Here is a 22,290-nt window from a genome sequence, read left to right as displayed (position 1 = left end):
TAGTCTTGACACCATATGTCAGGAGTGCTCTGATGGTGTTTCTTGCTTGGCAGGGGGTTGGACTCGATGGCCCTTGTGGTCTCTTCCAACTCTATGATTCTATGATTCTACTAGGGCACAATCTTATCCTTTACCTCAAACAACGAAAGATCACAGCTGGGACCTGCCTCTCAGACTTTCTGGATGCGGCGCTGGGGTTGTTAGATCCAGACCTTCCCCTATTTTCCTCCTAGCTGCTAGTCTCAATCTCCATTGAGATAAAGCTTCCCAGCTCTGATCCTCTATATTCTCTTCTTTCTCATTTTTCCTCTTTCTCTTCCTCCTTGTTCCCTTTTTCGAAGCCTTCACCTCTTGCTTCCTTACTCAGCCTCCTCCAGCCTTTTCTCTGTTTTGCTAATCTATCTACTGACTCATTATTCTATGGCCTCTTTGAGACTTGTGTCCGCTGCACAGCTAGCTGCCACGTTATCTTTTAGCCAGAAGTACTCCCCAGTGAGAGCTGGACCATCAAGAAGGCTGATCGCCGAAGAATTTATGCTTTTGAATTATGGTGCTGGAGGAGACTCTTGAGAGTCCCATGGACTGCAAGAAGATCAAACACATCCATTCTTAAGGAAATTAGCCCTGAGTGCTCACTGGAAGGACAGATCGTGAAGCTGAGGCTCCAATACTTTGGCCACCTCATGAGAAGAGAAGACTCCCTGGAAAAGACCCTGATGTTGGGAAAGACTGAGGGCACAAGAAGAAGGGGACGACAGAGGATGAGATGGTTGGACAGTGTTCTCGAAGCTACAAACATGAGTCTGACCAAACTGCGGGAGACAGTGGAAGACTGAAGTGCCTGGCGTGCTCTGGTCCATGGGGTCACGAAGAGTCGGACACGACTAAACAACTAAACAACAACAACAACACTCCCCAGTGTTGTCTGTGCTGCTGCCCCTACCTCTTTAAGGTAGGTTGTGGGGCCAACAGAAATCAATGAATATCCAAATCCTAAGGCTCAGGTGATAAAGGCCAGGAAGAACAATGAGTACAAAAGCTACTTTTCATAGTTTGCTACATAATACTATATTTTTAAAAGACGTTTAAAATAAGTCTTATTGTGGAGTATTGATATAATGTGTTGATATTAAGTGTATTTGATATTTTCAACTTCTGGTAACTGAAGTTTTTATATACGTATTTATATATGGTTAGTTTCAGTTATTTCTAAAGCTAGGCTCCACAAATCAACACAACAATATAAAATGGCAAACTAATTCATAACACTGGCGCACACTACTCTGTGTGTGCCACCAACCCATGCTTCATAAAAAATGGCATTCAGGCTCCTGTTTGGTCAATCTCATTGGTACCTAGTATGAGAAGTACAAGCACTTCAAACTCAAGATGTGATGCCATTTTACTTCTTTTCTTTGCCCCATTTTCCCAACACAATCTCCACCCCTAGTTTCTCTGAATCACTATAATTACTGAATTTAATCAAGGTACAGGTAACGTATTAAGGAAGATTTTAGGTAATTAATAACGCTATACTCTTCTGACCCATACACTACTTTTTACATGGAGGGAGTAGGCAAGGCATGGTTGGTATGGTAACACACAAGTCCTTTACTAACAGAGTTCTCATACAGGGCATAGGAATGTCTGTCGGCTTTAGGATTGCTTTTAGCACCATCTAGCTTAGAAGATATTAAGCAATAATTACATGGATGTATTTTTTTCTTTACCTTTACAATATCAGCAGGCTCCTCTTTATCTGAAGCAACAAATAAATGATGTCCACAGACTATTCCCTCTGAAAGGAAATGCTTGAACAACAGATTGGAATAAATACCGTATACATCTTCCTCTGTGAAAAAACAAAGCACACACATTATTAGCATGACAAGCCACATTTGGTGGTGTGGAAGAAACATAGATATGGCAAAAGAGCCCACAACTATGCACTGTCAGTGCCTCTACCATTGGGCTTATACTGCTCCATATGTATTCACAGGACTGCAGGGGCCCCAAAAGATAGCCCAAGCAGATGGATAGATCCAATCTTAGAGAATCATGTGTTATAAGCCTTTCTTTTAGGCCAGTCTAGAAAAGGCACATCTCTGAAAATATGAGAGACTTGACAGCAGCAGCTCCACCACCACCACATTGTGCATAACCATTAGCAGGATGCCATTTTCACAACTTCCATTGCTATTAAAGAAGCTCTTTAGAACATTATTAGAGATATGTAATTACTGTTTAACCAGTTGTGGCTTTTAGTGGTTAAGAAGGAGTGTTACTCCTGCTGCAATCTTCATTGGCTTCAGAAATTTCCAGAATTTGCTATGTTATTACAAAGAAAAATATTTGATTTGTTTATTTCTGTAGAGAAATAAATGTGAAATCTTAACCATCATAACAGTACTGAGCTCTTATCAGGATCCTTAAGCATTCTGTTGAATAAACTATCCATATATCCATATATCTGTGAATCATAGGATCTGCTATAAATATAATAAGGGAAAACCTAAATAAAAATAGTCTGCTGTGTTGCTTCAAGGAGTATGGGATCATTGTAAAAGCCTTCCTAAACTAGTCAAAGGTGACACCATGTACTCTTGCTGTCATGCTGAAAGCTGACCTATAATCACCTTTAGACCTCAGTATTCTAAATTCTGAAGTAGTGGCTTCCCTAAACATTGTCATTTGTATCAATTCAGATTGTTAGAAATTTCTTTATCTACAAAGAGAAAGAATCCTTCTGCATCTTTAAAGGTGCATGGGGACTTCAACTTAAGAATTCAACTGTAAGAGATATTAAATATTAAAATCTGACATAAGGGGATCTGAACCAACATTTATATTTTGGTGCTTTGCTTAGGGTTCAGACATGTAGGCTGCAGGCAACTTTAGGCTACTTTAGAAGTAAGAGAAATGGATTAGATACCAGCTGTGACCTGAAGTACCACCATAGTAATGGATGTTCCACTTTAGCCAAATTTTACCAGTACAACAAAACTTTTGGATGTGGTAATAAATTAAATGGATTTTAGAACTGAAGGCCTGATTTTACTGAAATTATTACAATGATATTTGATGATTACTCACATGCCTTAATTTTGTTTTTGTTTAGAGTTCTTACTTCTAGACTGCAGTAAGGATTTTAAACTTTCTCTTTAAAAAAGACAAACCTATCTTAGTTTTTCAAAATGCAGAGTATATTGTTGGCATCATGTAGCCACAAAAAATAAGTCAAATGTTTAGTTTAATTAAGGAACTAGTATAGTACAATCCTGTGGATGTCTACTTAGAACAGGGGCAGAGAACCTCAGACACACCACACCACGCCCCCCAAGTGCCGGAGCATGAAGCTCCGCCACTGGCTCAGGTAACACCCCTCCCCAGGCTAGCCTTTTCTGGCCCTGCTCAGTTATTTTTCCTGTTTCCTGAATGATGATAATGTATGTTGCTTGCCTGGATGGATGCGCGTTTGCATGGCTGGAATGTAGCCTATTATACAACAGGTTCCCTTCAACTACCATGAGTATTAACAATGATATTTATTGTTGTTATGAATAATAATAATACTGTGATTCATTACCTACTCTTCACCATAAGAGCCCAAGGTAGGTTATACCAATTTAAAATACAACATAGAATCATAGAACTGCAGAGTTGGAAGGCACTCCAAGGACCATCTAGCTCAACCCTATTGCAATGCAGGAATCTCAACATATGGTCCCCAATCCAATTTAAAACCATACTGGGCCCTGCCTAGCTTTGCAAATGCGCTAGCAGTTTTATTGCTGCACCGCTAGCATTAAAAACAGTTTAAAGCAAATTAGCATGCAACAAAAACCGTAAAATGAAAGTGCCAGATGCACCTAAGTTGTGGGGAGGGAATCCCACAACTTAGAGGCTGTCACAGAGAATGTCCTCATCTAGGTCATTACTATTTTTATTAATTAATTTATTGCGTTTTTATCCTACTTTTTTCCCTAACGAATTTGAGTTGTCATACCTGGTTCTCCTCTAAGAACAGTGGCTGGCCCAGGGTCACCCAGTGAGCTTCATGGCTGAGTGGGGATTTGAAACCTGGTCTCTCCCAGGCCCTAGTCTAATACTCTAACCACTACACCATGCTGGCTGGCTACCAAAACCTGAGAGAGTAGTGAAACTACCATGAGGGTTCTCTCTGTTGATCTTAACACCAGTCCCAAGAGGTTCTATAGAAAAAGAAGCAATCACTTAGGGCAGGGGTCAGCAAACTTTTAAAGCAAGGGGCTGGTCCACTGTTCCTCAGTCCTTGGGGGGGGCTATTTTTTTGGGGGGGGGAACGAATTTCTATGCCCCACAAATAACCCAGAGATGCATTTTAAATAAAAGGACACATTCTACTCATTTAAAAACATGCTGATTCCTGGACCGTCCATGGGCCGGACTTAGAAGGCGATTGGGCTGGATCCGGCCCCCAGGCCTTAGTTTGCATACCCATGACTTAGGGCTTTAAACACTAAAGTGAACACTTTGAATAGGGCCCAGAAACAAACTGGTAATGCACCCGTTTTAAAATGAAACTCCAGCTAGAAATCTGGGGCAACTCTATGCACATTGCAATAATCCAATCTGGTAGTTACCAGAGCATGGAGTGCAGTAATCAGTTGTCTCTGTCTAAAAGGAGTTGTAGCTAGTAAACCAGCCATAGGTGCGAAAAGGCACTCTTAACCACTGCAGGCACCTGAGCCTCCACTGAGCCCATACAAGCTATGAAACTGTTCCTTCCAGAGGAATCTAAGAACATGCAGTCTCCTCACCTCTAGGACTTGAGAACTTGGATACAAAACATGTCTGTATTTTCAGGAGCCAGCTTTAATTCATTGGCCTTTATCCAGCTCATCATGGCCTCCAAGCACTCATCTTATACATCAACCACCTCTCCTGATTTATGTAGAACAAAGAGAAAGAGCTGAATATAATATGCACTCCAGTTCTCCTGATTCAGCTTCATATAAATGTCATCAACCAGAGTGACCAAAGCAGTTTCAGGGCCATGACTGGGTCTGAAGCCAGTCTGGAATGGCGCCAGATAATGAGTTTCCTCCAAGCATGCCTGAAGCTGGACCACCACACCCTCTCTTGCCCCAAAAGCTGATGTTCACTACTGAACAATAGCTGTTGAACAGTTCTTGATCCAAGGAGGGGACACACCATCTCCTTGTAGGTGGATGGTACCACCTGCTCCAGTGCAGCATTGATCACTCCCTGGATCCACCCCCTACAGTTAGCTCTAAGAAATGTGCAGGTGGTTGGCCACACTTCCTCAAGCTGCCTGCCCACATCCTCAGGACACAACAATTGAAACTAATCCAGCACAGATGGAACAGACAGGTGTTAAGAAACCTGCCCATTAATTTTGTGTATAATTAATTCCCCACTCAACCAGTAACCCCACTGGGTGATCTTGGGTCAGTCATGATCTATTGGCCTAAGATACCTCACAGGGTTGTTGTGCTGTACACTGTCCTGAGCTTCAAGGAAAGTTTGAATAAGAATGCACTAAATAAATAATCAGTGTTTGTTGTAGAAAAAAAATCTGATTCCAGCATTTCAACATGAAATGATACTCTGATTAGTAATGGGACACGGCTGCAAAAAAAAAATTATTAGTTAAGATAGAGCTATTTGTTTCTATTAGCTCAATAATTTTGATACTGATAATCATCAATAACAATTAGTTGAAAGAAAAATATTTCAGCTGAGGTTTAGATAACACAGTGCAATTGGTCTCAAACAATACTGAAGCAATAACATTTGCTATGTTACTAAATGAGCCAGGCTGCATTTTATAGCTCACATTTGTAATGTTAGGTAGTTTTCCAAAAGAACAAGGAGCTGTAAGAAAATAAGTGTTTTGGTTCCTCTAATGCTAAACTTTCAGTGAGAGTAAACAGTGAGCAACCTAAATACAGAACACCTCACTGTCTGCTACAGTGCTCAAAGGATTTAATGTGTTTCAGAAAACCTTCACAAACAATGTATCTTGGATGGTTAGAGTCAATGCTTCTCTAAGAATCCTTCAGTTATTCAATTTGTCACATAGAGAATAGCTTTTTTTATTGATTCATTTCTAGGTCACTAAACTTTTGTTTATTCAAAAGATCTAAAGTGCACTCATATGGGGCTATTCTGATAGCAGCCATTGTTCCCAGCTTCAGTACTTATGTTACTATTCAAAGCCTACACAGCCTGGACCATTCTCCCCCCACCCCCACCCCGCATCCCATTGTTTGCTACAGGTATTTTGACACCACAGAAATTAGCTCCTGCATTTTCCTACCATACAATATAAGTAACAATCAGAAAGTGAAGCATGTTCTTATTTATACAATATATCCTTGTGAAAAAGCAAGCCGCATGGGAACACAAACTCAGAAAGCTGATACATTTTTTTGAGCAAAAAGTTCTAGATCCACAAATCCGTTAAGGCTGGTGTAGGCAATGTGGCATCCTCCAGATGTTGTTAGACTCCAACTCCCATCAACCCCAGGAAGCAGGACCATGGTCAAGTATGACGGCAACTGAAGCCCTACAACATGGGCAGGGGCACCATGTCAGTTACTCCTGCAACCCATGATACTTGCCATATAGCTCCACCTTCTTGTGGTTTGGATTAGGACTTAATACCCAGCACATGTACACCCAGTGGCAACTTCTTATTAAGAGGGTAAAGGAAGCAGTCTCCTGAAGTCAATGCTCATGTTCTGGCTGCACGTTAGCACTTCTCTAATACTTGCCATAGATCTGACTGGCTGGGAAGAAACTTCCATGCTACACATTTGTCCCTTAATGTTTTTAAAAACTGCTTTTCATGTGAATTTTCCCTCTATCACATAACAAGAAGCTCCAAGGGCATGGGGCATTTTAAAACAGAACCAACAGAACTGATGTTAAGTATCTGTTTAGACAAATACACATTCCTTTCTACTATTTCAGCTATTTATACACCGCTTAAGCATGGTACCTAGAAATTATAAAAATTCTGTAGTAGATAAATTCAGTTGACATTACTCATAAAAACAGGAAACTTTCTTAAAATGACAACTGAAATAGAAAGAGCTTCATCAAGCACCTTAAGTTCTACAGAATTAGGCCCATAATACTGAATGCACAGCCCACAGCCATGTAGCTAAGTCACAGGGAACCAATAACAGAGGATTTCGGTGGTCGGGCAGGGTTACAAGGAATCAGGCAGTCCTAAGGGTATCCTGGACCCAAGTTGTTAACGGCATTGTAAAAGAATACAAGGACCCAGAACTTGACCTGGTAACATGGACAGCCAGTGCAAGCTTTTAAGCCTATCCCCACCAACAGTCTAACCACAGCCTTTCACAGCAGCTGGAGCTTTTGGACCAGGCCCAAGGGTAGTCCCACATTGCAAAAACCAAGAGCAGGTTGCAATAACTAAGTTTTGAGGTTACCAGTACATTAATCACTATGGTCAAGAATGGCCATTGTTGGCATACCAACTAGTAAAAGGCAGGCCTGGCCACTGAGGCTATCAGAGACTTGAGTAACATCCAGGATAACCCCACAAACTAAAAGGTAAAGGTAAAGGTACCCCTGCCCGTACGGGCCAGTCGTGTCCGACTCTAGGGTTGTGCGCCCATCTCACTTAAGAGGCCAGGGGCCAGCGTTGTCCGGAGACATTTCCGGGTCACGTGGCCAGCGTGATGAAGCTGCTCCGATGAGCCAGCACCAGCGCAGCGCACGGAAACGCCGTTTACCTTCCCGCTATAAAGCGGTACCTATTTATCTACTTGCACTTAGGGGTGCTTTCGAACTGCTAGGTGGGCAGGAGCTGGGACCGAAAGACGGGAGCTCACCCCGCCGCGGGGATTCGAACCGCCGACCATGCGATCGGCAAGTCCTAGGCACTGAGGTTTTACCCACAGCGCTACCCGCGTCCCAAGTACCCCACAAACTACAAACCTGTTATTTCAGAAGGTGTGCAATCCAGTTCCGAATATGCAACTGGCTCAGTTTATTATTATTATGGAGGTTCTTAATCTATTTAGAAGCTATATTAGAAGCGGGGAAAAATAAGGAGACTAAACTAAATGCTATAATTGGTGCAGGAGCAGGAAAAACAAGTCACTGTTAGTCTGCTGTATCTACTCACAGTTTAAATAAATTATGTGAGAATTAAGTACAGGATCTCCAATAAATCTATTTTAATTTATACGCCTCTTTTCAGAGCATGATTTTATAAACAGATAATACTGAATTACGCACAATACAGAACAACAAATGTGACTACTTAACAGTTTTAAAATTATCGGTACTATCATTAGAAGCCCCTAAACATAACAAGCTTTGAAAGCTATGGTTGAGGAGAATTGAATGCAGTATATCTGCAAATATGACAGTCTGTAGTGCAGATAGTCTAGACAGGTTGCCCTAGAGCTGCTGAGAATCTGTCACAACCCATCATTATTAATTTATTAAATCATCAGCATTCACAGTACTATAGTCTAATAGTATGACCTAAGGTGAGCATTTCCTAAGTTATAGAACATCTTACCTAAAGTGCTGTAGGTAACATGATAAGACTATTTTAATCATTCCCACCATCTAAAATTCCATCTAAAATATTTTGCTAATGTCCATAGTAGTTATTAAGCTCAGGGGAGGTTAGTCTGTGTCACTTGTTTTTAATTAGCACATGCCAAAACAAAGTTAGCAAACATATATGTTACAATACTTGGCACACTGCCATTCAGCAGGAAGGTAAATTTTGACAAGTTATATTTTGTATAATTATATTTAGCAAATCACTGTTTTGTACTTTTCTAGAGATTACCTTTTTCAACTTTCAAAAAGGTGATAAAGTCAATTATGTTGACAAGTGATGAGTACCCTTAATAGGCAGGTTAGATTGCATACCTAAAACAAAAAAATGGTAGCTAATTAAAATAGCTGAAATTGCTCCAAGGCTTAGACTGAACAAGAATGGTCCTGCCTTTACTCACATTAAAGTTTTAGCTTTATAAAAACTTGACCTCAGCTACTAAACAAAACCCTTTTGTAACCTAACTTTTTAAATTTTGACCTCCCAATTAAAAGACACACAAAAATTCACTTAAATTTGTTATGCAAGGTTTTCCTACTGGAATGCAGTTTTAGGAAATTTGCATATTCAATAAAATACATAATAATTTTGAAATAAAATATAAAACTATATGGTTATTTAGGCTGCCAAAGTATCTGTAGGTAAAACATGATAAAAACAAACACTGGCAGCTGTGTATTAATACAATAAAAATGAAGTTTTACTTTCAGCTCTGTGATAACGCTGTCACAGAGTCTGGAAAAAGTGAAACTCGAGTAACAATTTAAAATCAAAGAATCTTTGTTTTATCAAAAAACAAAGGCAGAAGAAAAAAAGCACACAATTTTCCTATTGTTTGTAATCTGTGGCCTAGCAAGGATGGCCTCCTGAACACGCCCTTCTTTTATCAAATACTAGTATGGTGGGGAAAACATACGAAGAGATTCTAGGCAATTATTTTTCAACTCTGAAATGGTCACAGTCCAAAAGTTTCTAAAGGAACACAAGGTTGTAAGCCTTTTAATATAATTAAGCATGGGTTATTTCATTTATATGTTTTATATCATACTTAAGAAGTTATATACATTTTAGCATATTTTTATTCTAGTTGCTGCCATATCAACGTACTGGTATGAAATTGATTAAAAGACAATTTCTGTTCTAGAAATTAGTAGAATGCTCTTTCAAATCTCGAACTTGGCTTCAATCTTCACCTACAACATAGGACTCACTTATGTAGAACAATCCCCCAGAGGTTCACTCAACATAAATCTCACTGTACTCAGCGGAGATCATTTCAAGGTAAGCGTGCCAAGTATTGCAGCCTTATCTTTCTACCATGTTTAACAAGTGTGTGTATTTCCTAACTCTTCTCTCCTTCTCTTTCTGGCTTAATTCCAATGTCACAGTTCCAATGGACTCCCCACCTCACATTCTCTTACATGCCCAGTTTAATACAGGATATATGGGTCCAACAAGCAATGGTTTGTTTCATATGAGCTAGATTCTGGGTTTTTCTTCTTTAGAAAAAAAAATCCCTAGACAGGAGGGAGGGGGGAGGGCTGACAACACTTCTGTGAGCCACCTTAGGCCAAAACCCAACTAACCAGCTAAATACAAACAGCATTCAGGTAGTATTTCAAATAATATTTAACAGGATTTGAAGCCATTCTGTTATGCAATCTTCAGAAATCCTTAACAATAGAAACAGACATTTAATAATCTTGAATTTACTATTAGTTTCCTAAACTAGGCAGGATAATATACATCAAATAATGAAGATGAGCATTTGATTTGATAAGGGATTTAATACTGAAGTGATGCAATCTATTCTTGAGACTGTTAAAAAAGAACCTAACCTTTTAACAACACAGAGTATAATACTGAAATATCCTCCTTGGAGGCTTAACTCCGACAGCTTCAATCTCATGATACAGAAAGCTTGTCTAGACTGATCTCAAGACAATATGTTACTGTTGTCTGTATAATGACAGGCCATTCAACTAGAATACCAACTATACTTGCTTTAAAACCAACATCCAAGATACAAATTCTACACATAATAAGTATAAAAAATAGTCCATATAATTCAAAAATTAAAGTCTTAGGAACTGAAGTACCGTCACTTCCATGTTTTCAATTACTATACCCACACAAGCTTGAATGATCCAAGTTGATTAGCAATTTCAGTGAAGAATTCTGGTTATCTACGAACACATATGCATTTTTTCATGATCCAATCACTATACAGTAACCATCTCCTGCATTAAGTCTAACATGGCCACAACTGTACATCTCACAATTTTATCTAATCCCTACATTGACCAGTATTTATTCTCAGAGATGACCTACTGAAATCAAAGATTGAAATTGCTAAAGCAATTATTTAAAACTGTTTTGAGCAGTGCTTTTTTCGGGGGGGAGGGTGCAGGGACACACACACCCCTAAACATTTTGTGAATCTTTGTACTTTTGTCCATTTACTGTATTTATTTTTCCCAATTTGCACTATAAAAAGGTGATTTTCTTGAGTCAAATGTTAGAGTACCTCTAAACATTTTTAAAGAAAAAAAGCACTGGTTCTGAATATTGCCCCTTATTTTTATTATCATATTAGAGATATTAAAGTAACTTTTGAGAAGCTTTATTGTTTTTACCTTACCTGTGTTTTTTCAGCTTTCCTTTCTGATCATATAGGATGAGTTGATCAATATAAGAACACGATGTGAACAACTGCTAAACACAGTGGTTGCCAACCTACTTATGCCCATAGGCATGTTTGGATTTTTGCATGAATGCCATGGTCATCTCCCCTCTGGTCATCCCTCTCCCCCCCTGCACCAGATTCAATCTGGTGCAATCTGGGTAAAAATCAGATCCAGTACAATTAATCTGAAAGGAAAGGGTCATTCCTTGAACTTCCTCCTTCAGCTCTCAAGAGAGAAGAAGTCAACCATCCTCACCATTCCATGATCAAGGGGGCTGGAGCAGGCGCATAGAGTCCACAGGCCCTAGGGGAAGACCTCAGGGGTGCCACTGTGCTAACAGGTGCCATGTTGGTAACCCCTGCTTTAACACAGTCCTGTGACAGCCATGGTTTATGTGAAAAATGGTTACTTTTACTTTAATAGGAAGTGTGTGCTCATCCTTACTTGGAAGATCATTTATTCCTGCCAATGAGCTCTCTCTCTCTCTCTCTCTCTCTCTCTCTCTCTCTCTCTCTGTCCTTTTCTCCCCGAATTCTATATTTTTAAGGGTTTAAAATCTACCATCAGTTCTTTACATGAAAAAACCTATGATGGGATCATTGTGCTGGAAATGGGAACTGTGCTTCACAATAACTATGGGTTGTATTCAATGTAGCTCTATCACTACAAGAATTTTCTTTGCATGGTGGAACCTTCCCTCCCTCTTTCACTGTGCTAGCACGTATCCTTACCATGGCTTCTGCTAGCACAACTATTTAGTTGAATATGACCCTATGATTAGTTTAAACCTGCCAGCTCCAGAAACCGTGTTTTGAAACTGTTTCATTTTGAAATTAACTGACCATAATTAGTTATTCTCAGTTCAGGAACAATGACAAATCATGTTTAAGGGGGAATGACAGAAAAACCTTCTGAAGTATTCTTCTGGCCATGTGGGAAGTATGAGGGTTCCAGCTTGCGCACATTGTAGTAAATCAATGTTTAACATGACATGAGAACACGGCCACGGTGAAATAAATTAATGTTTTTCTTTACAATAAGTCCTGCATTATCTTTTAGAAGGAACTCCTTAGAAAAACCATTCTTACATTTTCCCTAAAACACTTGAAAAAATAAAAAGATAATGCCGTGACCATATAATTGCTAGTAAGTAAAATGTATTAGAAAATTTCATACTAACCAATAAGAAGAAGGGTTCCAACTGCCAAACCTCCACCTAGGAACAAATTAATTTAAGAAATTAGAATGCATAATAATGTTTCCAACAATTAGTAGTATCAAGGAAAGGTGATACAGGAAGTTAAAAATGTAACATGAAAAACATTTTAATTACCTTTATAATACTTCTTACAATTCACTATTAAATAATTATATATTGCATATAATTATATATCACACACTACAATTACTTTCACAATATGGTGAAAAGATCCTGCATAGCTCTACATAACTAAACGCAAGTACTTTAATAGTGTTGTCACAAGCCAACATTCCTTTGTTTTATTAAGACTATTCTACACATAAAGTAATCCTTCCTCATTAGAGCAAGTGTTTGAAGAACCTGGTACAGTTAATTCAGTAAGTTGCATTTATCATGAGTCAAAACTATCTACCGGTAGTTGCAGGAACGGACTCAGCTGCGTATAGGATACTGATTAAGGCTACCGTCCTCTACACATTTATCTGGAATCATTCCCACTGAATTCATTAGAATTTATTTTTGTTTAGTTATCTTACAATAGTGCAAGGGTGATAGCCTCCACCTTGCAACCCACATCCCACGTGCACCAGTGCAGAGAACAGCAAAGCAAAGCTAAACCCATACATCAATGCAGCATATCTGCACAAAGAGCTCAGATAGAACCTAAATGAACATATAATGAGTTTACACCATTGCACAGTGGTACCCATCTCATATGAGCATAGGATCAGCTGAATCAACCCCTTTGATGAGTGGGCATCTTTATCATCATCAGCCAGCTCCTAAATCTTTCTTCTCTCCCTCCATCTGAAGAAAAGAGCCTGGGACCTGGACTATAACATGAGGAGCCGGATACCAGAAGACACTTCCGTAAACACCTGTCTATATTATGCCTTTTTCTGGATTTTTGGTAAACTGAAATCTTGACTAAAAGACTGATAAGTAATATTTTTGTACTTCAGTGGTTTAGCTGCATGTACCTTTTGTTTATAGTTATTGTACTTTCTCTTATTATCATGTTTGGATAAGAAGGGTGGGTATGGTATTTTACTCTTTCAAGTATGCTATTTCATGTTTTACTTCCCGAGTTGTAAATCTTTTAATCTTAAAAATAGTTGCAGAGCTTTCTATAGAACTAAGACTGCTCTAGACTGAGTGGTTGTGGATTCCAAATAAATGCTATGTTGCCAAAAGTAAACAGAGCTGTTTTCAGTCACCAGCAACAGAGGTCTGCTTAAGGTGCTAAAAAACCCAACAGAACCCAACCAGCAATGTCTCCAGAGTACGTAAAGCCAATGTACCAAAATAATGAAATACAAAAGAAACATTCTGTGGGTACATCTAGCTGAGGTATTCTGACAGCAGTGGTTATCATCTTAGTATCAAAAAACAAAACACACAAAGTACATAAAATATCTTTAATTAGAAGACCTAAGTTGGTGTAGAAATAAGTAAACTTTCAACCAGAGGCAAAAACAAAACTATGAAGAATTAGGATAGAGAAAAGAAAGTAAAAATATGGAAATATTAGGAGCCCAACATCACAGAAAGGCCTATTTATTCATTATACCATGATGGCAGATGCATTCCTTTACGTCATTTCCCACCCCAAGTTATTCAGTTATGTCAGGGATAAGGGGCCCTTGGTGCTCTAAAAGTTGCAGGACATCAACTCCCATCAGCCAGCATGGCCAACAGCCCAGAACAATGGAAGTTGTAGTCATTCAACATCTGAGGGTCATAGGTTCCCTATCTGTTTATATATACTGTTTGGAAAGTAAGGAAACACTGACATCATTAGATGAAATACTGTAAATTATTATTATTATTTACTGAATTTATATACCGCCCTAAAGCCAGAGGTCTCATGACAGTTCACAGAAAAGATCATCATAAAAGCCACTATATAATAATAAAACCCCCCACAAAGAGCCACATTTTAAAAGGGCATAGGATGTCAATCAGATCAACCAAAGACCTGGTTAAAAAGGAACATTTTTGCCGGATGCCTGAAGGTGTATAATGAAGGCGCCAGGCGAATTTTCATGGGGAAAGCATTCCACAAATACATTGTGAATATATATATCATATTACATTTTTTCTAAGATATTTAGAACTCTTAGTCTAATAACAGAAATGGGCATCCATAAGTAGTAAGTGGATGAAAAAACTGTATAGGAATGAACACACTGAGGAGCGAGACAAAAAACTCTATCTGAAACAGACTAGTTAATGATGATGATGATGATGATAACATCTGGGATCGCCAAACAGGAACAGGATCATTGATGGCAAAGGACACCCTCTACTTGGTAGATGTCAGATTAGGGAGATCCAAGTTTAAATCTTTACACAACAGTGAAACTCACTTGGTAACATTGTGCCAGTCACACATACAGTGGTACCTCTGGTTGTGAATGGGATCCATTCCAGAGCCCCGTTTGCAACATAGCAGAACGCAACCTGCGTCTGTGCATATTGCAATTCACCACTTCTGCGCATGATGTCATTTTGAGCATCTGCATGAGTGGCAAAACCCGGAAGTAACCCTTTCCGGTACTTCCGGGTCGCTGTGGGACACAACCTGAAAACGCTCAACCTGAAGCAAACGCAACACGAGGTATGACTGTACTAACCTACCCCACCCCACAAGGTTGGAGACCTTTGTGGACACCCCTAAGCTCTTTGTGGGAAAGCATATAAAATGCAAAATAAATGAACATACATAATTTTTTTAAGCTAATGGCCCTAGCTTGGATCCAGACCAAGTTAGCTGAATTTCATTCCTATTGAAATAAATGGGATTTCAGTTATGACTGAAATCACTTCTGAATGATGTGTTCATGGTCATGTGTGAAATTTAAATGTCCTCATAATGTGAAGAACTAGATCTTGTATTTCAGAATGGCAGCATCATTCAGGGTGAGGGCTCCCAAAATGATCTCATCCCACCTAAAGATTATATATATTTTGGAGAAGGCAAAATAACACAAAAAAATTAAGTAGAAGCAAGGATTATAATAATACAAAATTTGAGATGGATGCAGCCAATGGTATTTGGCAAAAATGTTCAGCTAACAGTTTTCCTATTGAGTAAGCATTAAAATGATCTACTAGCAACTGTTCCTTTCCTAATGATGATAAAATGAGATGGAATCAGTGATAGTTTTTCATTTCCGTTCTTTTCTGTCTGAAGAGCATGTCTTATCAAATCTAGTACAATGGTTGTATCAAGCAGACCACCCAAGGCCTGATTAGTGCATTACACTTTTGAAGGTGTTTGTTGATGTGAGAATTGCAATCTATATACTCACAACAAACCTTACTGAATTCATGCCCAGCTAAGCTAATATATAACCAAATATGTGTACTCACTTACAGGTTCGTGTGCATGGGAATCTTAGAGTGAGAGTCATATATTGTTTTCCATGTGACCCTTTCACACATCTGTTCTGTCAGAAATGGGAACACAGAAAAACTACAAAACTGGAATAGTACCACTGCCAAGCAGAAAAAAAGGAGGGGTAAAATTCTAGCTGCTCAAATTGTTGTTTATTATAAGTGAATTGCATTTGGGAAATTCCTCCTTCGGGGCACATTTTTAACAACAATTCTCGCATCTAATATATATTGCAGCAATTCCTACTCCTACTAAATTATCACTCACTTCCTCATAGGCCTTCTCCCTTAAAAGGATGGCAGGGAATTCCCTATGGTAGTGACATCCCACCAAACCACTACATTCCCAAATCTGTGAGCCCATGAAATGACCACCTTTAGATAAAAGACCTGATGCATGATGCAACTCATATCTGAACATAAAGAGATACATTAAGTTCTAGCTAGTTTCAAAATGAGAGTCCTAAGTGTCAGGAAGAAGAAATTAATTGTAAACCGAGGTCTTGACCACAATGCGCATGTCCCACTGGCTTCAAGTATGATTATTGAAAAGTGAGGACTAAATTTATAGGATCCAAATGGTGTACTGCACATATAAACCAAGTGGCCTTAAGCATCATTTTACACCTGAAACATTGTGTTTTATTTATAACTTGCACACTCCTTTAGAAGTTTCAACGTGACTACCGTGAGGTGTCAGAAGTTTCCCAAGCAGACACATCAGGTCCACACCAACTTTATAGTAGCTTTAAAACAACTCAATTATGTTTATTTTGCAGAAACTACCCACTTGGGCACTTTGGGTATGAAGAAGGATGCACAAGTTTAAAAAAGAACGAATAAAAGAACTAATTGCTCCCCCACAGTTTTTTTTTAACATACATGCCCAGTCTCTAACACAACACACATTTAACTCAGTATTCAAGAAGTTTTACAGCAGTGCAAGTCAAATGGGCTGAGGGTGGTCTGCAGGGTGAAACTGGTGCACGCTGCAGCTATTACATGGATATGTTGAATACTGCTGGGTTCCACTCAATCCATTCGTATCTTGCTACTATGTGCCCTGGAGCGTTAGATTTTCGAGTTTCTTTTAAATTCGATATTGAGCAGACCTACACAGAAACTGCTGCGTGAGGCTGCTTTGTATTCATGGACGCTTTGATGCGAGAAGGCACTCGTAGGCAACGCCATCCTGACGGCATGGCATCAGCGAGCGAGCAAGGGGAAACACGCGAAAGGAGGACAGCCAGCCAGTGGCTATCTAGATGACGGCACGTCTCTTTAAAAAAGCCATGCCTGCTCTGCCGGGACTGACTCCACTTCTCATCCTCAAGGCTCCGCGCGCATTTCAAGAACCCATGCTCTCCTCGAGCATCCTCAAGTTTCCTTGGGCGGAATACTTAGCCCCCTGGGACAGCGGAGAGTAAGTACCGTGGGGCTCGGTGGGAACGCGGGGGTCGAACCCACAGCCCTGTCCCAGCACGAGGCGGCCGGATCCGTCCCGCTCCCCGCCCTCGCTTCCCCTTCTCTCACAGCCTCCCTGCTTTCCTCTGCGCACGCTGAGCCCGGGAGCGGTTCAGTCAGGAGGGAAGCAGCTCTGGGGCTCGGAGGGGCTGTTACTGAGGAGAGCCAGGCAGCCCCCCAGTGCCTCGCCTAGCCTGCCCTCCGAGGCCACCTCAGCCCGCTCGACTACCGCGAAACCCGCACGGCGAGGTGGCGGGACGTGTCAGGAGACTGCGCAGCGCTGCCGGCACCAACCTAGCACATAGTCCAGAGAGGGGACCCCGCTGGAAAGCAGCAGCTGCCCGTGCCGGACCGAGGGCCGGGTGCCCGGCAGAACGGCCAAGCGGCCGCCGCCTCCTCCTCCTCCATCCGGCCCTTTCCTTTGGAAACTCGTCGTAGCCCTGGCACTCTGCTGCTGTTGGGCCGGCCCGCCGGTCGCCAAGGCCGCCATCTTAGCTTCTGCGCCGTTGACAGGGAAGAGGCGACCGGCGCGGAGGAGGAGCGGCGGGGCGGGTGGAGGGGGGACGGACGCGCGGCGAGCCAATGGGGAGGCCGGTTGTTGGCAGGCGCAGTGGCGTCGGCTGGGGGTAGGCGAGGAGGGCTCTCGGTCCCCGCGGCTTCTGGCCCAGGCAGGTGAGTCAAGGGCAGGAAGAGGCAGCTCGCGAGCCTGTCGGCAAGAGGTGTCGTTCGTAGCGCTCCGTGAGGGAGGGGAGTGCCAGTCGGGCCTTTCCAGGCAACAGGACGCTTCTGAGGAAGCTATTTTTAAAAATAAATAAATAAATTTGGAAACGAGATACAGTATACTGTACTTCCCTCTTCCTGTTTAGGTGCAGGAAGCGGTGTGACCCTGGGGGAGTAGGGAAAAATATTTGCTACTACCTGTGACGAGCGGGCCGGAGCCTCCTCACCTCATTCCACCCACCTGGCTCGTTATGAGAACTTAACTTTCTAAAGTGTTGGTGTTCTGTGCATACTTACCCGAAAGTAACGCCCTCCCCTCCTCCAAGGCACCTTGGGTTTGACTGGGGAGTAAGCATGCATTGGATCGTGCAGCAGTGAAGTCGTTTATTCGAATTGTTTTCCGTGTGTGTTAGCTTACCAGCTAATGCTGGTGAGGCCAATTGGGAAGGTGGGTGGTTGGTGCCTGGCGCAGTTAAGACTGTAATTCGGTGCAAGGGGTTTCTGAGGATTTCATTGTACATGACTCAGAAGGTTCTGGCTACACGGCGGAAAAGCCACGTTAGCTCTCCAGGATTAATGCAGAGTAGCACTCTTAATCACTTGCTTGACCTTGGCTGTGGAGACCCATTGGAACTTGTACATGGATACCAGTTTAAATCGCTTTATATGGCAGTGAAATTTTGTGTATACCTTTCTGTTGTGCATATTAGGTTCCCACTTCATATTTACCCCACTGCAGGCCATGGAGAGGGAAGGGTGGCAAAGGATGGGATCCTGGTTCACGGGGTGGGTCAGTAGACCGTTACAATTTGCCTTGCAGAGCAATTTGAAGCATCCTCCATTTGCATTTTAACATATGCATTGCCTCTGAACTCTTGAACCTGGACTTGCCTTCAGCTATATATATCTTCTGTTGAGATCAGTGCACTAGTGAAAGTGCACAGGGACGGACAAGTATAGATTGCTGGCAAAATGTTGAAAAATGTTTCATCCACAGATGTGACTACTAAAGAAGATTATTGGGTCTTTTCTCCCATCACCAGATTCTTTAAGAATACTTATGTTAATATCATCTGGACCCAAAGATTGGTTGGGGTTTTTTTTGTTTTTTATTCTATCTAGCCCAATAAGAACTTTTGTCTCTTGCCATCACTATTTTCCTCAGTTTCCCTTCCTGAGAACGTTACTTCAGGCACAGGGGTCTGCCCAACATCTTCCACACTGAAGTCAATGCAAAGAATCCCTTCAGTTTCAGTCTCCTTTTTCTCTTTTAGTATGCCCTTAATGTTTCAATAACACGCTCTGCAAATTTTTGCATCCTTCACTATCTGCTTTCATTTCTTTTGCCACAGTTCAGGTTCCTTTTTATTCTCATTTGGAAAAGACTTCTGTTTCCTGACATGAGCCTTATTGCCTCTAATATCTCCCGTGACTCTGCTCATTAACCATGCTGGCATCCTGTTGGCTTTGGTGAGACCTTTCCTGATCTGTGGTGTACATTCTATCTGAGTTATAAATAATTTTAAAAAACCGTAAGCATCTATCTGCTAATGGGTATGGGCCAATACATTCCAAAGTCAGGTTGCAACTAGATGCAAGCAAGGTCATTTTAGGGGGTGAAACTTTTTTTTGTAAATTTCTTTAGTGAGGGCCTTAAAAATATGTTATTGGGTGTGAGTTAAAATCTGCTATTATTTTTTGATTGGACAAGATTTATCTTGGTAAGTCTGCATTTAATGAAGAAGCACATAAACTTCTTTTGGAATTTTAGTTTTACCTTCTGAAAATGTCAGATAATGCTAAATGATAATGATAATAATATTAATATTAAATATAACTGCAAGTACTTGGTAACCATTTTTTAACAATTTCTATGCCATTTTACGCACATTTTACTTACCAAGCAAAGCGAAATTCTATTAATTTAACCAAAATATATTTTGAACTCCCAAGTCATGTTACAACTTTTTAGCACCCCTAATTTTTGAAATTTGAAAGTTACAAAATTTAACATACCCTAAGGCTATAAGGTACTTTTTAGCATGATAAGACATTTTGTTTCTTTTTTCATATGGTGTAAATATTAAAATCTGTATTTGAATTTATAAAATTCTATAATTCTTATTTTCACAAAGCTATGCTGATTTGAATACTTTCATCATTGTTTCTCATACTGAAGGAGAGAAGCAGATGATTTAGTGGAGGGGGTAACACCTGCACTGTCGTCAGTTACATTGCTATTTTAAATAATCTTCTTAGCGGCACCTGCCCTTTATACACAAAACCCTCTTTTCTCATCAGTTCTGGAATGTAATAGTCTTGGATTTTGTTGATTAAAGTTTTATAGTCACTAAATCAGATTAACTGTTGAGTCATCTGACAAGGAAAGCTACCAGCCATGCGGTACAGCTCCCTGAAGTGTCTGTGCTGTGAGCTCAAGCTTCTTGAGATGTTCTTAGGTATTTCAATAGAATGGGTCAGAGACTACAGGTGCAAAGATGATGGCTTCATTTTCTTAATCCTTTTACAAACAAAGAGAGGATAAGCTTGAGAAATCTAGTACCTTTAGTCCAGAAGCCAACATTTTGAAAACACATTGCACCCAGCAAGTTCTATAACATGCCACCCAATCATAGGCATTTTGGAATTTCTTCCCCAAATGCCTGTGTGATGCCACTTCTCTTCAAGCGTCTCTACAAAATCCACCTTTTCTGTTAAGCCTTTGATGTAACCACTACTTCTCATGCCTTACTGTAACTGGGCCTGTAACTCTAAGCACCTTTAATGGAAACAACTGCCTGTTGCCTTCCCTTTCTTGTGTTGTTTCTTGTGTGCAAGCTTTTTGGGGCAGGAACCTGTCCTCTAAAGTGCCATACAGACAGCTGCTGCTAAAAAAATAAAAAACCCACCATGTTCAGTGGAGCTTACTCCCAAGTCATTGTGCATATTATTAGAGGCTGAAAAGTTGTTTCTTAGCTCTTGGATCCTGACCATGGTGGTATTCTGTGGTGCTTCAAACCTGTTGTATTGTTTTCTTTGCTGCACGGATATAACCCATCCAAATTGCAAGCTTGCTCGTGTAGTGAAGTGTTAAGGCTGAAGTTTTGTTTTTTTAAGTCATATAATTTCATGAAAAATACATGGATTTATATATATTTTATAAGTGCCAACTTAATTATAGTGGCTGCATTCCAGAAAGACAGACTGGTGTGTACAAGTAGTGCTAGTCCACAATTTGCTATGGAAAATCAAAGTTCCCTGGGCAAACTTGATGTCTTCCATCTCATTGCTGGGGCTATGGATTGCGGCCATATTGTACAAACAATAGATGGTATTGTGGAGATGGGTCTTTCTGGGAACCATCCCAAGGAAAAACAGAGAGCATAGATTAAAATAATTATTGCTGACTTTTAAAAGCTCCCTGAATATTAAAAAGGAACACAAAAAAGAAATGCATACTATTATTTCCAAGGTTTCAGTAATATAATATAAATGGTGTAATCCTAGCTTGGTGCAAATTAGCTGAATATTTAACATGAGGAGAAAATTAGGAATTTTGGTGCTGGAAAATTATTTTCTCATAATGAACTATATCTTTGTAAGCTATAGAATAGATTGGATCAATTCTCACCTAAGAAATCTTACTTTCTGATAAACTGCAGATAATCTAGTAGCATCTCTATGTTTTAACAATTTAGGCTGCAGTCATATATAGTATGAGTAAGTAAGTCCCCATGATTTCAGTAGGGCTTACTTCTGAGTAGACATGTACAGAATTGCACTGTTAGTATAGCATGAGCTCTTGTGGGTTATATTAGATGCATACGATTTTCCCGGTTTGTTGCTCTACCCTTTTTGATTCCCTCCCATATTTTTCAGGCTGAAATGAGCACAGAAAGTGGGCATTATAATTGTTTTACATTTTTATGATTTCCAAGAATCAAACAAAGGCATGTCTCAAGTTGCCAGGTTGTGAAACAGCATGTACTACTACCAGTCCTACTGTTACTATTACTATTACTGCAAGTGCTTTAGAAGCTTATTATCAAGCCTTTTATTTTAACATCAGTTGTTACCATGAACACATGTAAGATGCAGGTTCATATTCATGTGTGTACGGGCACACAAGGAAATCAGGTGACACTGTGAAGCAGATCACTATGAGATACCATTCATGCTTTATATTTTTCCACTCCTTTGGATGT

The 22,290-nt window shown here is 40.3% G+C and overlaps 2 protein-coding genes across 9 annotated transcripts in view; one reads left to right on the top strand and one right to left on the bottom strand.

Annotated features, from left to right (window-relative positions):
* ELP4 (elongator acetyltransferase complex subunit 4) overlaps positions 1–17,921 on the bottom strand; it is a 161,341-nt gene extending 143,420 nt beyond the window's left edge. For 2 of the 4 annotated variants that reach the window (XM_081165693.1, XM_081165694.1), the window contains exons 1-3: positions 17,660–17,920; positions 12,482–12,517; positions 1,731–1,852 (exon numbers count right to left, since the gene is read on the bottom strand). In XM_081165693.1, coding sequence (XP_081021819.1) covers positions 1,731–1,852; positions 12,482–12,517; positions 17,660–17,855 — 354 coding nt within the window. In that variant the 5' untranslated portion in view covers positions 17,856–17,920. Of the gene's footprint in view, positions 1–1,730; positions 1,853–12,481; positions 12,518–17,659 lie in introns of all 4 variants that reach the window. The other 2 variants (XM_081165692.1, XM_081165691.1) reach the window with 2 other exon arrangements.
* A 9-nt stretch (positions 17,922–17,930) lies between these two features.
* IMMP1L (inner mitochondrial membrane peptidase subunit 1) overlaps positions 17,931–22,290 on the top strand; it is a 34,003-nt gene continuing 29,643 nt past the window's right edge. For 2 of the 5 annotated variants that reach the window (XM_081166963.1, XM_081166960.1), the window contains exon 1: positions 17,931–18,037. The gene's annotated coding sequence lies outside the window, so the exon portion shown is untranslated. The remainder of the gene's footprint in view (positions 18,038–22,290) is intronic. The other 3 variants (XM_081166962.1, XM_081166961.1, XM_081166964.1) reach the window with 2 other exon arrangements.

This window comes from Podarcis bocagei (genome assembly GCF_964188305.1).
Source record: "Podarcis bocagei genome assembly, chromosome: 1".
Classification (NCBI taxonomy): Eukaryota; Metazoa; Chordata; class Lepidosauria; order Squamata; family Lacertidae; genus Podarcis; species Podarcis bocagei.
The sequence above is the reverse complement of the archived record's forward strand: the minus strand, read 5'-3'. Positions and strand labels throughout refer to the sequence as shown.